At 36.9% G+C, this 14,510-nt stretch overlaps 1 protein-coding gene across 2 annotated transcripts in view; it reads left to right on the top strand.

Moving 5' to 3' along the window:
* SPAG17 (sperm associated antigen 17) overlaps positions 1–14,510 on the top strand; it is a 96,681-nt gene that overhangs the window by 1,703 nt on the left and 80,468 nt on the right. For both annotated transcript variants that reach the window (XM_064644539.1, XM_064644538.1), the window contains exons 2-3: positions 6,916–7,056; positions 7,868–7,927. In XM_064644539.1, coding sequence (XP_064500609.1) covers positions 6,916–7,056; positions 7,868–7,927 — 201 coding nt within the window. The remainder of the gene's footprint in view (positions 1–6,915; positions 7,057–7,867; positions 7,928–14,510) is intronic.

The raw sequence follows: 14,510 nt of genomic DNA, 5'->3' as shown, positions 1-14,510 counted from the left end.
ATGGGAAAAACTGTCTCTTTTCTGCAGCCAGCTTAAACACAGGCTTCTGAGGTGCTGGGCAGCCACTGAAATTTTCTTACTGCAGGAATAATCTTGCTCAGCTCTTATAGTCACAGGCAAGGCCATATTCGATGCAAAAGTGTCAAATGCCAGTGAATCTCTTCTGGTCATGTGTGAATCAAGATTCATCAAGTGTGGCAGAAAGTGGGTGTACTTAATGTAAATAAATATGCTCTGTAAAAGCACATCTTTGACACAAGTACGGCTCTGCTGCCAAATTTAATTTCTTCCTCTTGAACACGGGGCCATTGAATGTCTTAACTACTTAATCACATAGGGTTTTTTTATTAGAGGATAAACATGATTTTTAAAAGTCCAATCTCATTCTGCAAATAGTCTAAGCACACTATCCCTCCCTCTGCCCACCCTACCCCACTAATCGTATAGCATACAAGGTTTAAACTTGAATATATAAAAGCATCCTGTAAAAGAGTGCTGAGCAACTTGAATTGTAGATTTCACCAGACAAAGTGCACAAAACTTATTTCTTACTCATCCTCAATGTTGTATGTGATATACAATATGAATCTGAAACTATCTGGGAGATGACAGGAACTCCTAGCAAGTAAACAAATGTCTCTCCTCATAGTTCATATGTAAAAAATTTTTAAATCTTTTACTCGTATCACTTTAGAAAATATTCTTTCCCTTTAGTGGAGTCAAAGGGAATTTACTAGAACTGGTTTTAAATTGTACCAGATAGACTGAGTGATGAAATTTCACATTTTAATGTGTGTTTATGACTTACACTATTTTATTAGTTCCATCTATGAAAAAGAGTCATTTTACCAGTGCTATTAAGACTTTTATGGACGGTTATGCTAAGTAAAAATATGATTTAAATGGTATTTACTAACCAAATAATTACTTCTACTAAATGCGCTGTGAAAACTGGCAAACACACAACATAAAAACATGTACAGAGGAAATATGGATTTTCCAGAGCCTCACACTATAGTTTATATACATCTTTCTTGTTTCTAATGTGCTATGCAGAAGAACATGGAGCTGCAAATTTTATTTGCCTTGAGATATTTATCATCTGTTTTAATTGGGTTCACTACAGAATTAAATTACAAAATATAAATTAAGATTCTTGGATAGTTTTAAACTTTACATGTGTTAAGTAGCTGAAGAATGATATTTGCTAAGTGAAAAGTGAATTCTGGGCAAATAAGCCCCTAATTGAAATAACTGTCATCTATTATTTTTTCTTATTAATAATATAGCAACTGGAAGCCATATTCTATGCTAACTTTCCACCTGTGTGATTCCTCTCTTTTTATTGGCATTCCAGGGCCTGAAAATTGAACTGAACTTAAATCTTGTAAAACCATTAAAAATGTTCTGAATAGGATGGCACCACTTTTAATTGCTATTCATACTGCTTCCTCTTCAGACAAAAATTAACATTCCGTTGAGCTTTGATATTCTCTAACCTGCCCAGGTTATACAGCAGAAGCTCAGGCCCTTAAAAACAGAAGCCATTAGTAAAATGGATGTGTAACTTAGCAGACAATGAAAGTGGACTTGCAGATTTCTTAGCAGTGATGTCCTACACAGTCACTATGTTAGGACTACAAAACTGCCGATAAGCAACCTTTGCCAGAAATGCCAGCAGTATTTACTGATTGACAAGCTCCCTCATTGTTGAAAGTAAAGAGTGCTAGAGTTGTTATTGCTCTAATTGTTCATAAATCACTAATAAATCTCATTGTTTCTGAAGTATTATATTAAATTCAGGAGATTAAAGAACTTGCTGTTTGGTTCTCAGATGTTTGGAGTTTGAGTTTTCAGATGTTTCTTTTCAGCCATTACAGGCAAATTTGAAATTCTGCTGTAGTGAGATGAACCTATAGTTGTTGGTCTAAGGAAAAAAACAAACAACTAAACAAAACCAACACTCCTCCTCCTCCCCCTAAAAAAACAAAACAAAAAAACCAGCAAACCCCACAACATTAGGTACCACAAGAATAAGTGGCAATGCAAAATGACATACTCAGATTGCCTGGAAATGGGGGAGGTGGGTGCTTGATGCTTTTCCTGGCCAAAGAGCTCTAGAAACTGGTACTGCAAAAATAAACAGTATGCCTGACTTGTTCAAATGTCTTCACTAGAACAGCTGTCCTTTTGTGTCTAGGCAATGAAGCAGAAAAAACAAGATATGTTTAAAAAGAAAAAAAAAAAGGTGTGCTACATCTGCTTTTTTCTTCAATATGAATTGAAGTTAGAGATTTTCGTAACATACCTATGCTATTCAAATACTGCTGTGATGAATAAGATATGTAGGCTATGTGTACTTCTAAGAGTTCAAAATCACATTACAGAGGAACACATTAGAGGCTTGAGAACAAAATCAGGAGAAGATAAGACACCTTCTGTGTTTTGTGAAAACAAGGATTTTGCAAAACTGCTAGATACTTACATGGAGCTTTCAGAGTTAGGTGGGTCTTGCTAGGCTTGGAGCCTCTTTGACTGAGGGACATAGAAGTTTTCCACATAGATGGTTATTTCTAACACCAAGAGAGACATTGATGCATTTCAAGAGTTTTAAAACCAGGAGGACAATGTCATTGGTGACAATGATTGTCACTGGATGTTTTCCATTGAAAGCCTCCCCTTAATTGGAGCTTGTTTCAGATTGTTTAAGGAGTATTCAGTTACCAATGCCACATTTCCAGCTTCAATTTTTTTTTATTCAAATTTGAATCAATGTTGTTGATTCTGTGGAATATCTACTCCCTGCATTTTAGTCTTCTTTGTTCACACTTTGTAGTGCTTGTTATATTCTCAATGGCAGCCTCTCTAGACTATTTCCATGCTTTTCCAGTAATTATTTTTTATGGTTTTCTCTATCCAGTTCTTTAGGCTAGGAACCTCATTTGAGGTAGCCTTAGGGTCACTAATCTATCCTCTTTCAGATCCTTTCTCATGTCTCGCTTCTACAATAACATTTGAAAGAATTAAACTAAGTAGAGGAGGAGTTGTATATTGAGGGAGAAAATATTTTTAAAGTAACCATATACATTTTACTACTTTTCCTTCTCATTTTTATGTTGTGATTTTAGGTGGTGAGCTGTAGAAGCAGGATCTGTTTCTTCTCTATCCTTTCAATGCCTTGAACATTATGGGTACTGTTACAGGATTGATCATATAAAGGCAGTATTGCAAAAATATTAATTTTTCAGGTCAGAAAAGAGTATAATCAGTTAAACACCTTAAACTATATACTAACACTGCACATTCACTATTCTTACTGACTTCAGTTGCTGTTCTCAGTGTGCAGCTTTTCTAAAAAATGACCTTTAAGGGCTTCAGTATTGGTCAGTCTAGAAATAGATGGCATGCTAATAATGACTCTGGGAAGTCTGGATCATTATTCCCTGTTAAGTGTGTGTAGCTATTTCTGATATTTATCTAACTCCAATTCCCAGGTGTTGCACTTTTTTTAGAAGAGCAATTTTTTTTCTTCATTTTACACTAGGGAGGTATAGGCTGTCTCTAATAATGTTTAAATTTTTGTGCAAAAGACCTTGTATCCAGCTGCATATACTTCTGTAGAATTAAGTAAATTGGGGGTTATAATTTTCACTACCAGATCAGATATCTTGTAGAGGCTCATTCCATGTATTTTATTTTTAATCTATTAGCCAGTGTTTTGCATATGCTATAAATATTCTCATAGCTGTTCTGTGAAGAAGCTTTATCAGCTTGTTTCTTTGAAGCAGAGTTTACAGGGGGGAAAAATGAGGCATAGTGAAGGATAATTTCTGTTTGGATAAAACAAATTTTGGATTGGATAATTTTGTTTAGGTAATTCCTATTTTTTTTCTAGAAAATTTATTTTGAACAAACAGGACTTACCCTTATGTTTTGCTTCAGTGCTTTGTCACAGGTTGCTGTGAAGGTGGGCACCACAGTGGAAATCAGGAAAATTTTCTTTTCTCTTGCTTTATAGTGCCTTTGTGAAGAAGAGTCTCATCACTCAACCATAATTATGAGAGTGCCTGGGAATTACTATAGGGGCTAGAGAATAAGGGTTTTTTGGGGGGGGGGGGATCTGAGGATGAAAAAAGCTGGAAGTGGTATCAGATAATGAAGCTGGAGACGAGCTGGACAAGGAGACACAGGGCGAGAGCTAGGGGAGTAGCTTCTTCACTTGATCCTTTTCTTAGCTGAAAAAAAGCCTACCTAAATATTTGCAATCTGAGTAACTGATGGCTTGGGATGGAAGCAAGCCACAGCTGACATAAGTTTCAAACTAGTATATACTTGCATGGTGGGAAACAGTTTGTCAAACTCTTACGGTAGCAAAGAAACATCACATGAGTATGGTACAATGTGATTATATGTGCGTCTCGTTTTTTTAACCACAGAATATTCAGAAAAACAAAAAAAGATGGAAAGATCACCTGGTCACCAAGTGAAACTGCAAGTCGCTACGATCAGTTAACTCATCTAAAAGGGCCCCTACAGCTCCAAACATCGTGAACTTCTTGACGTTTTATTGTAGCACAAAATGAACCTCAGGTTTTTAGAATTACAAAGTGCTGGAGAGTGCAAGAACATCACTGATGCTCTAGGAGCATGCAAACACCATGGAATTTATGAGAGGAGAGTGCCCAGCTGACCTGGGGCAGCAGGCACTGCTCAATGGAGAAGTGGAAGCAGCAATGGCCCATGAGGGGACTGTAACTCCTCCTGCCTAAAGTTGAAAGATAGCTACCAGTGCACAGCTCTACAAAAGAGCTCTGGATAGTCCAATAGTACCATCAAAGTTATCACTGTGTAGTTGCCAAGAGTTGGACAGAAAAACTTTACCTTTCTTTGAACAGAGAGGATTTAGGTGCTCATGTTTGTGTGCAAATGTATAATTTAGAAAATTATACATTATACATTTCAGTCTCTCAGAACTGAGATTGAAATGTCCTCATGTGGCAGTATCCTGGTGCTCCCAGGGCTCACCAGCAGAGAAGGATTCTCTAGAACAACCACTCACCTGTGACATGAGCTAATGGAGGAACTGATATCACTACACTGTCCGCTTCACTAAGGATCGCTAAGAGAGGGGAACAAAGTCTAGTCAGTCTCACAGAGAGATGGTGACAGCACAAGAGCAGCAGGAGTCAGGAATGTCAGGTTCTACTTAGGATGCTGGGTGAGCATGGTCCAGCAGGAATACAGAGTTCACTCCCACAACTTCGGATGTTCACTCCCACAACTTTCTTTGCATGTTCTTCGGATATGCAAAGAAATTTCTATCAGAAAGTCCTTAAACCTCTGTCTTAGGCCTTCTTCAGTTCCCCCTTAAAATGTGCTGGTATCTTGGTGCCTACAATTTAAACCTGCTTAGCACTGATTAATATTACACTGCAACAAAGTCTCTGAAACCTGTCTTCCCTGTAGTCCCGTCTCTTGATTTTTCCACCCCTTGGCCACAGTTTTTCCTAATTTCTCCTTCCATTTCCACTCTCTTGCTCCTCGTCTGAGTTCCACCACTTCTCTTAAAGCTTACCACGCTTGTGACTGGAAACTGGAAAAAGAAATTTCTTTTACCATTTATACCTTTTTTTCTTAGAACGATTCTTTTCCTCGCTTCACTATAAACTCAGGTTTTGTTCCTCTTCTCCACAACTTCATACATAATATAAACATACAAAAATATGTTTATATTATATAAATATAATTTAAATATATAAATATATTATATTTATATATCAATATCCTAAAGTTACCACCCTCTCTTAAATTTGTCCTTAAAATCTTTCTTTGCTATGATGCACAGTGGACTGGTATGTGACTCTGCTTAACCTGGTCCTGGGGGCTTCCTTGCTCTGACTGAGGCCCTCTCCATGTTTATACCTTTATGCAGCTGTATTGATAACCTTGCAGTTTACATATGCAGATGTGCATTGAAAAAAAATAAATTTCATGATTCATGAAGAGTGTACAGCACAACCATTAGAAGTGCTTTTGGTTCAGCCACCGCTGATGTCAATAAAGAATACTCTGGAGCAAGATGTCTTACTCACTTTGTGAAAGGGATTCCAGTAGGTTAGAGCAGAAATGTGAAAGAAGATTAACCAGTAAAAGTTGCTTAAATGACATGATTTTTAAGCTTTTGTGTATATATATATCGCTAAATAACATGTCCCAATCTTCTCTTGTTCCACATTTCTTTAACGCTGAAAACATATTTCTTTCCATTAAAATATGTGTATGTTACTGCAAATATTTGGAAACTGCTAGTGTTTTTCATTTGTCAGTATTGTAGTGAAATACAGCTTGCCATTGAGAAGTAATTTTTCTTGGTTCAGTATGCTTAGTGGAACCACATAAAAACAGTTCTGTGCATAAATATACCCTCATAAAATATCATACAAATAATGCTGCAATTTTCAGAAAGTGGTATCTGGGCATTATCTAATTCCCAGGGTGAAGGAGCTGAAATTTGTTTATTTTTGTCTACAGCAAATAATCACAATACTACATATATTCAAAATTCACTTCTTGTTTGCTAAGCAGTCAAATCTGCAAATGCCATTTAAAAGCTAGTGCATCTTTGTGTGATGCTAAAGCAGCTTTCTCCTGGGGGGAGGTTTGTAGAGGCTGTTTGTAGGCATTTGTGTTTTCCATAGCATAATGCTGCCACCTGATGGCAGAAAGCATTAGGACAAAGTAGTATGTGCTTTTTCAGGTTGTATACAATTTATTTCAGTGTGATTAATACAGTGATGTTTAGTATGTCTTAAAGGGACATAAAGCCCTCTCTACAGAATTACTCTTTGAAACTGCAGAGAAGTACTTTTGTTTGCTTGAATTTTAATACCTTAAAATTTTTATTTTGGAACGTAGGATGACTGGAAGCCTAGCATCGCTTTTGTTGTTGGGACCAAGATGGAGGATGAAATCCACATTCAGGCCCTATCTATGGCTGTGCGGGTGCCACAGCGAAAACTCTTCAGCGTAATAACCCATGAAGATATTTTCAGACAGGTACACCAAGAAAGTAACTTTTAATAACAAACCAAACTGTAGATCTCACTTCTAGGTAGTGCCTTCTTTGGCCTGTGGTAACGATAAATTACTCTGTGGAAGTTTCAAAAATTACACTAATTCACAGAATCACTAAGGTTGTAAAAGACCTCCAAGGTTATTGAGTCCAGCCTTTGACCAAACACCACCTCGCCAGCTAGGCAATGGCACTGAGTGCCACGTCCAGTCGTTTCTTGAACGCTTCCAGGGATGGTGACCCCACTATCTCCCTGGGCAGCCCATTCCGATGCTTGACACCCCTTTCAGTGAAGAAATTCTTCCTGATGTCCAACCCAAACCTCCCCTAGCACAACTTGAGGCCATTTCCTCTTGTTCTGTCGCTGGTTACCTGGGAGAAGAGTCAACCCTCCACCTTGCTAAAAACCTCCTTTCAGATAGTTACAGAGAGCAATAAGGTCTCCACTGAGAAAAGGATTTCTCCAGCTCCCTCAACTGCTCCTCATATGACTTACTCTCTACACCTTTCACCAGGTTCATTGTCCTAATTCACAGGAGTAAAAAATGGAAAAAGGAAAGCTTACTGTATAAGCTGCTCTGCTCCCTGTAATGAAGGGATGCGATGAAGTTTTGTTACAGACTTTTCTTCAAGGTGCCGATCACAAAAACTCCCTCCCTAAGGTGCAGGGGTACCATAAGATGATTCCTCACTGTTTTGGAGTTTAAATGTAGTGTTTGCAAAAGGGAACAATGAGCAAAATAATCTATGTAAACATAAAATCTTCTCACAGTAGAATGCTTTATTTACTTGCAGATCACAGAATGTGGGAGTCAAAAGGGAAAAAAGGTTAAGGATGGGCCTATGTACTATGAGGTAGGTTAAAACATGTATTGCAGAGTCAGTGCTCTTTTACACTGAAGTAAATACAGCTGTGTGGTTGTGTTATGCATTCCTGAGTAAATGCAAAGCTATTGGATTCGATTGGTAAAAATATTCAGCCATCTACATACTTTAACTGGGTTTTTTTGTGATACCAACAGTGTTCTTTTCAGGGATAAGAGTTTTATGTTTAAGGATATAGTACATGGTCATATTTTGATGGTGATGTCTCAAATTACAGAAAACCAGTCAGACTCTGGTCTCTCAGAGGCTCCCAGTAGTTTAGAGACTTTTACCTTCATTTGTGGGAATGCAGTCCCCTCAGTGAAACACAATTCTGTGTGCTACTATCCGTTATTATCTGTTTGATGTTACATTCTAATCTGGCCTGTCTAATGGAATATGTCAGTGGGGTTTGGAATCATGCCTAGTACAAAGAGGACTTCCTCCTACCTTGTTAATGTTTTACTTACAGCTTGCGAGAGGCTATAAAATCCTATGATTAATTAGAAGATTGTTTAAAATTTTCTCAGGTAGAGTTTTATGGTCCTGCAGACCTGGAGCATAAAGAATTTTGGATCCCTCTAAAAAGATCTTGTTTGCATTTTATTTCTGCAATGACCAATAAACTTTTTATGTGTCTCAGGTTTTGGTGGACTTTATAACAGGTCTTTTTAGTTGAGGTCTGTTTTTCAGTAATGCCAGGCTACTGTCTGAACAAGTCCCTTTGGAATTATTTACCACTGACATGACTGTGAATTTTATGCAATTAACCCTCTTCATTTAGGACTAGCCTCCCAGGCAAACTCACCCTTATATTACCTGGTATGTAAAACCTCTTCAGTCCTACTGACAGAAGGATTTTGAAGTCTAGCTCTAAGCAGAAGCTTTGTATGATACCTGTATTTAATTACTAAGAGCAATTTTCCTTGTGAAGTGGATACTTATTAAATTCCAGCTGTCGGTGCTGTGTCTCATTAGCTACTTACTTTACTCCTCAAAGACATTTTTTCCCTCCCCTCCTTTAACAGAGAATATAAAATGCCTGTTCTGACCTTTTGCTTGGACTCAGTTTCCGTTCAGGCTGTAGCGAATTAAAAGATTGATCATGTTGCCACACCATTAAGATCCTGCCCCACTGGGCAGAATTTGCTCCTGAACATTCATGTAGATTCTATGTGCAGTTTGTGCATTCAAAGCTTTCACTGCAGCAAAGATAAAAAAATACCAGAACACAGGGTTGTGAAATGTTCTGAGAGGAGCGTTTCTATCATCACCACTTACAGTTCTCTCTGCGGCAGGATTCAACAAACTGTCATTACCACAAGCACACGTTCCTTTCTTAGAGAGCCTGTAAATGAGAGTCCTGATGTTCAGTGGTCTTTGAACATATGACATGTACATGTGTGTGAATTTGGAACTAATAATGTGCATAGTAATGCGGTTATTAAAGGTATTAATAGTAACATTGTTACACGTGTCATTGGTCTTGCACTTTGCATCTACTGAAATGCAGGGGTTTTTAATAAATCTCAGTGCAGCAGTCTGCAGTGCCTACAAGTCAGGAAACTTTAACAAACTGCTCATGATATATTGCAAGCTAATTATATATCATATTAAAATAATTCCTATTGTTTGTTCTAAGTTATTTCCCTTCAGGGTTTCTATCATCTTACTGTATTGTATTTCATATCACTCTTAATGTACAAAATGAAGAGGATCATAGCAGGCTTTATGAATACGTAGATAAAAAATTTCCAAATCCAGGAGAATTAAGTGTCTAACACCTTTTCTGACCATTACATGACTTCCTGGGGGTAGGAGTCCTGATTGGTAATTTCAGCATTTAATTGAATGATGATGGGCTGATTCTGTCATAAAGATGCTGTGGAAATAATTTTTTTCCTTACACATGGGAAGGAGACTGTTATGCTTTCTGTAAAATATCAACAGATTTCATAATTTGTCATGTACAGTTTTTCCAACAGACAAGACCTGAAACTAAAAATATATGCATTTTATAAGCAAGGTATGTATCTTTTATTGTTATTTACTTGTTTGTTTTGTCAGTTTTCTATTAAGGTTAATAATATCATGTTTTGTCAGTTTTCTGTTAATGTCATGTGTCATGAAGGTACTTTACCACTACTAAATAAGATAGTGTTTTAGTTTCCAAAGTTTGAATTTTGAAAGTCTATTCAGGGCTTAATTTTCCACACTAGATTGTTCATGACGCTGATTTTTTTTATTTTTTTTTTCCCCCCTTAAAAATTCTGGTGAGATTGAGTTTGGGGGCTGTGTGGATTGGAAGGAATTTTTTTTTCTTTTTCTTGTAAGAGTTATTTCCCAGTTTTGTTGGATTCACTGGGATGAGGTCAAGAAAGTTGCCTTTATGTTACCCAGGAAATTCTGAGAAGGAATCGTGTCCCATACTAGTAAGGGAACAAGCTGAAGCTGGGAAATAGTACCAAGGTGATTATGAAAGAAGATGGATCCTCATGTAGCCCCTTCATTTGAGAAGACTGGAAGTAGATGGTGTTGCTGGAAGTGGACAGTGGAGTAAGGATCATGGCCATGAGAGAGAGAGGGATGGAAGGGAAAGAGACGTAGAAGAGTTTTGTGGTTCTGTCATATAAGCCAAGATGCTTCGGATAAAGGGTCATGGAAAGATGAAAAAGGAATTAGTGCCAGAGACAAGAGCACTTTTTATTTGGCTGTGGATCCCAGAGTGTTGCTTTCAAAACATGTCCTTGAAGCCAGGAAAACTAAAATCTTATAACCATCAGCATCCTTCCATGCTGTTCTGACTCATCTCTGGGACAAGTCATCCTGTGTACCCAAAAAGGCTTGATTGGAATTAAAAATATTAATCTTTATTCCACTCCTTGTCAAGAATTAATATATTGTCTGGTTTCTCACAAGAAGGCTCCTACCTATAGTTGTCAAACTGAAAAATATAATCAGATCAGGTGCCAAATCCAAATCATATCCCATTCCCATCCTAGAATTTTGTGAGACTGAAGCAGAATAAATCAGTTGTAAATAAGTATTTTCCAGCTCTTAATCTATGGCATCTCCTGCATTTTGAGGATAGGAGGCAGCATGAGGAGTGTGTGACACACTCCAGTAATCCTTGCTAGACTTATGATTCCATGAGGACAAGTGTAGGTAAATACATGTTAGAAAAACTCCTGGGCATAGCAAATTTGTGTGTGTGTGTGTGTGTATATGCATATACTATCTATTATTAATATATATAAATAAAAAACAAGTCTAAGGAGTAAATTCACCTTGTCCTAGGCTCTGTATAGTATGCTGAGGAAGAGTGAAAGCATGCTTTAAATAGAAAAGATGGGTACAACCCAGGGGAAGAGGCCATTACGCAAGTGGAGTGAAGTCTGTGACAGCAGCAAATCCCCTAACTTGCAGGAGGTGGGAGGAGGAGGTGACTGAGAAAGCATTTGTATTAGAAAGGAAAAGGTAAATGGACTATCCAGGCTTTGGACCTCAAATGTAGTGGAAGTGTAGTTGAAAGTGTCCGGCAAATTATTTTGTTTTTCTTGGTTTTTAAGCCTACACCCTGTCTTTAGTGATGCCTTTTTTTCTCCTCTTTATCTTTCATTCCCCTGCAAGATCACAGAGCTGTGAAAAAGCTGACTCAGTGCACTCTGTGTTTTTCTCAGTCTAGGCTAGGAAGGGCTTGATAAATGCCTGGTGTTGTAGGCTTACATTCTTACAGTTTACACTGTTCTGCCTTACAAGAATTATGTCATTTCTCTGAGAGGTAACTTTTATGGTTAGGTGTAAAACTTCAGACTTGTTTTTCAAGTGTAAATCTAATCTGATTTTTCAAGAGACCACAGTGAATACTACAAAATTTAATATATGTGTGTATATATATATATATATATATATATATGCACAAAATAAGGTCACTAAACTGTTTTGATTTTTCTTTTTGAGTGAGAAAGGCTACTGACAAAATTTCTAAACACTGTAACCCAAGAGTTGGATTTCTTACCAGTGTTGCTGTCACCAATTTCTTTTATGTTCTGTGAAATTAGTAGATAGATAGATTTGATTGGCAGAAGAGACTACCATGACCCATAGCACGGGTCACAGTATTTTTTGTCAAAAATTATCTGTGTATTGAAATTTTTTAAATCAAGATTGGATTTTTTTTCTAAATGGTTGAAAACAGTTGAGAATATGCTATGATTTAATTTGTTTATCAGGAAGATCTTTCTTGATAAAATATACTTTTAATATCACTGAAAATTTATTTTTTAATGGATGACTTCTACCCATGTTTTCTAAATTAAATAAAATCTTGCAATTAATTTTCCATTCTCTGTGTTGAAGCTTTGAGATTGTGTTCAAATTTTCCCTTAACTTTTTCTCTTTATTTAACAATGTGTAATAAATTTCTTTGGTTTTTTTTTCAATTCTTAAATATGTGAGTCTTCTCTAACAGACATTTGAAAGTCACTATTTTTATTTAATTGTGGACACCCAATGGACTTCATGTTTTTGTTGAATACATGTCAAATACAATCAAATACAAGCATAACATAATGGATTGCTTCCTGTTTAATATATCACTATATACAAATCTGAAGATTGCATAAGTTATCTTGGCTGCTGCCTTGCAGAGCTAGTTTTGGATCAATAGGCTCATCCTTGACCAGTGAGTCCTTCACAAAGTTACTGGTTTACAGGTGCTCCAACCTGCAAATTTGGCCTGTTTTCTTTCTTCTGAGATTCAAGCCTTGTAATTTAACAAAACCTAATCATACTACGTTTTGCACTATACTAACTACACTAACCAGATTTCTTTGTATGAATGAGTTTTCTGCTACATTCTGTATATCTCCCATGGTTATTATATCTTTTGGAGATTTTATACTTGAAGAGGTTATAACATTTCCCAGATCACTGACAAATTTTTAAATATTCTCAGTATGTTGTACGCTTCTAACCCCGCAAGAAGCTCACCTGCTGGATGATGACTCTTTGTAATTGCATTTTTAGATCTGTCAGTTAATAAGTTTTAATCTTTGTCACCATTTTCTACATCAATATTCAAAGAATATTTAGGAAATTCTGCTTTATACTCTATCATATTTTCTATTTAGAATAGAATTGCAGTCTTGCCATGGAAAGCTATTCTCTTTGTGAAAAGGCCACCTTATTTTTTTCCCAAAAAGAAAATAATTGAATTGATAATTATTTTACTCTCCTTTTATTTATTGTTTATTGAATCCTCCATTAGGACATTAAGGAAATATCTCCTCTGTTGTTCTGCAATGGGCAGCATTACATTGCCAGTACATATGTTATTCTAACTTCCCTTTTTTAAGTGTTGGTGTGATGTTTGCTTTTACTTACTTTAAAACTGCCCTTGTTCTCCAGGATTTGGTTAAAGTCAGTATTCATAATCCAAAGAGCTCCCCAGCTACCTGTTTTAATACTTTGATTATGTTGTCCAGGTCTACTAGTCCAGCCAGAGTCAACCCACTGCATGTGGCAAGGAATGTTTTCACCCAAGTACAAGCTCTTGTGAGTTGTCTGGCATCTGAAGAAGAGCAAACTCAGTAGTAACCAGGATATGTGTCACTGAAGAAAAACGTTTGAAAAATAATGCTAGACAGGAGTGTTTCTAAGGAAGCCTTTTGGTTTCTTGTGGAAACATATAATTAAAAATGGCATATATTTGTGGAAGTGTATAGGTTTTGACACACCACCATCAGAAAGATTAGGCTTTCTCAAAAGTACAGATAGTCATTTTAAAACCAAACCTTCTCAGTCTGTGTGTCAATAGAATTCTATTTTGTAATACAAGTTAGAAAGATTTTGCTTTCATTCCATTAGAATGAAATTAATTTTAAAAGCTATAAAATGGAAAAACTCGGGAGACAAAACTTATCTGGTGCCGTTGTTTTCATGAAAGGGTTTGACAGTAAAAACAGCTTGGACAGCCATGCTGAATGGTCAGAAGGATAGAAAGATTTAATTTTATTTTTCTTTCCCATACAAAGCAAAATAAATACTGCACTCTTAAATGCCATAATAAAATGGAGCAGTTCTCCAGTCAGCCTTTGTCAAGTGGCATTGTGTGGATGCAAGTTAAGAGAATTTTATTGCAGAAGGACTTGGCAGGATATGCAGAGGTTTAAAGCTCAAGAAACACTTTGGGAATTGTTGTTAAATGAATATGCCTTTTAGGGAGGTACTGGCTTCAGGGAAGGGGAAGGGACATTCAATCCTGCTGTGGGCATTATCTACTTATCTGTTTTCAGCTCTTTTCTATGTCTTACCATGCTTCTGCCAGTTTGGAGTACAGAATATAGTACGATCCCGCTGCATGAGGTGGTACATTTACCTGAGATACTCAGTGTCTTGTCTTCTGAGGAGGGTTTAAGTACTCTGCCTCCTGGGTCCAAGTATTACTTTAAAGGATGTTAAGGAAAAAATTTGTTAGCTTAGGTTTAGCATGTCTTTACATCAGCCTTTGCCATTGTCAGAGCATCTGATGCACCTGCGTGATCAAGAGGCCTGTGTAGTCCTTTGAGTTATC

This window comes from Pseudopipra pipra, chromosome 2, assembly GCF_036250125.1.
Source record: "Pseudopipra pipra isolate bDixPip1 chromosome 2, bDixPip1.hap1, whole genome shotgun sequence".
Taxonomy (NCBI): Eukaryota; Metazoa; Chordata; class Aves; order Passeriformes; family Pipridae; genus Pseudopipra; species Pseudopipra pipra.
This window is presented reverse-complemented; position numbering and strand designations above follow the sequence as displayed.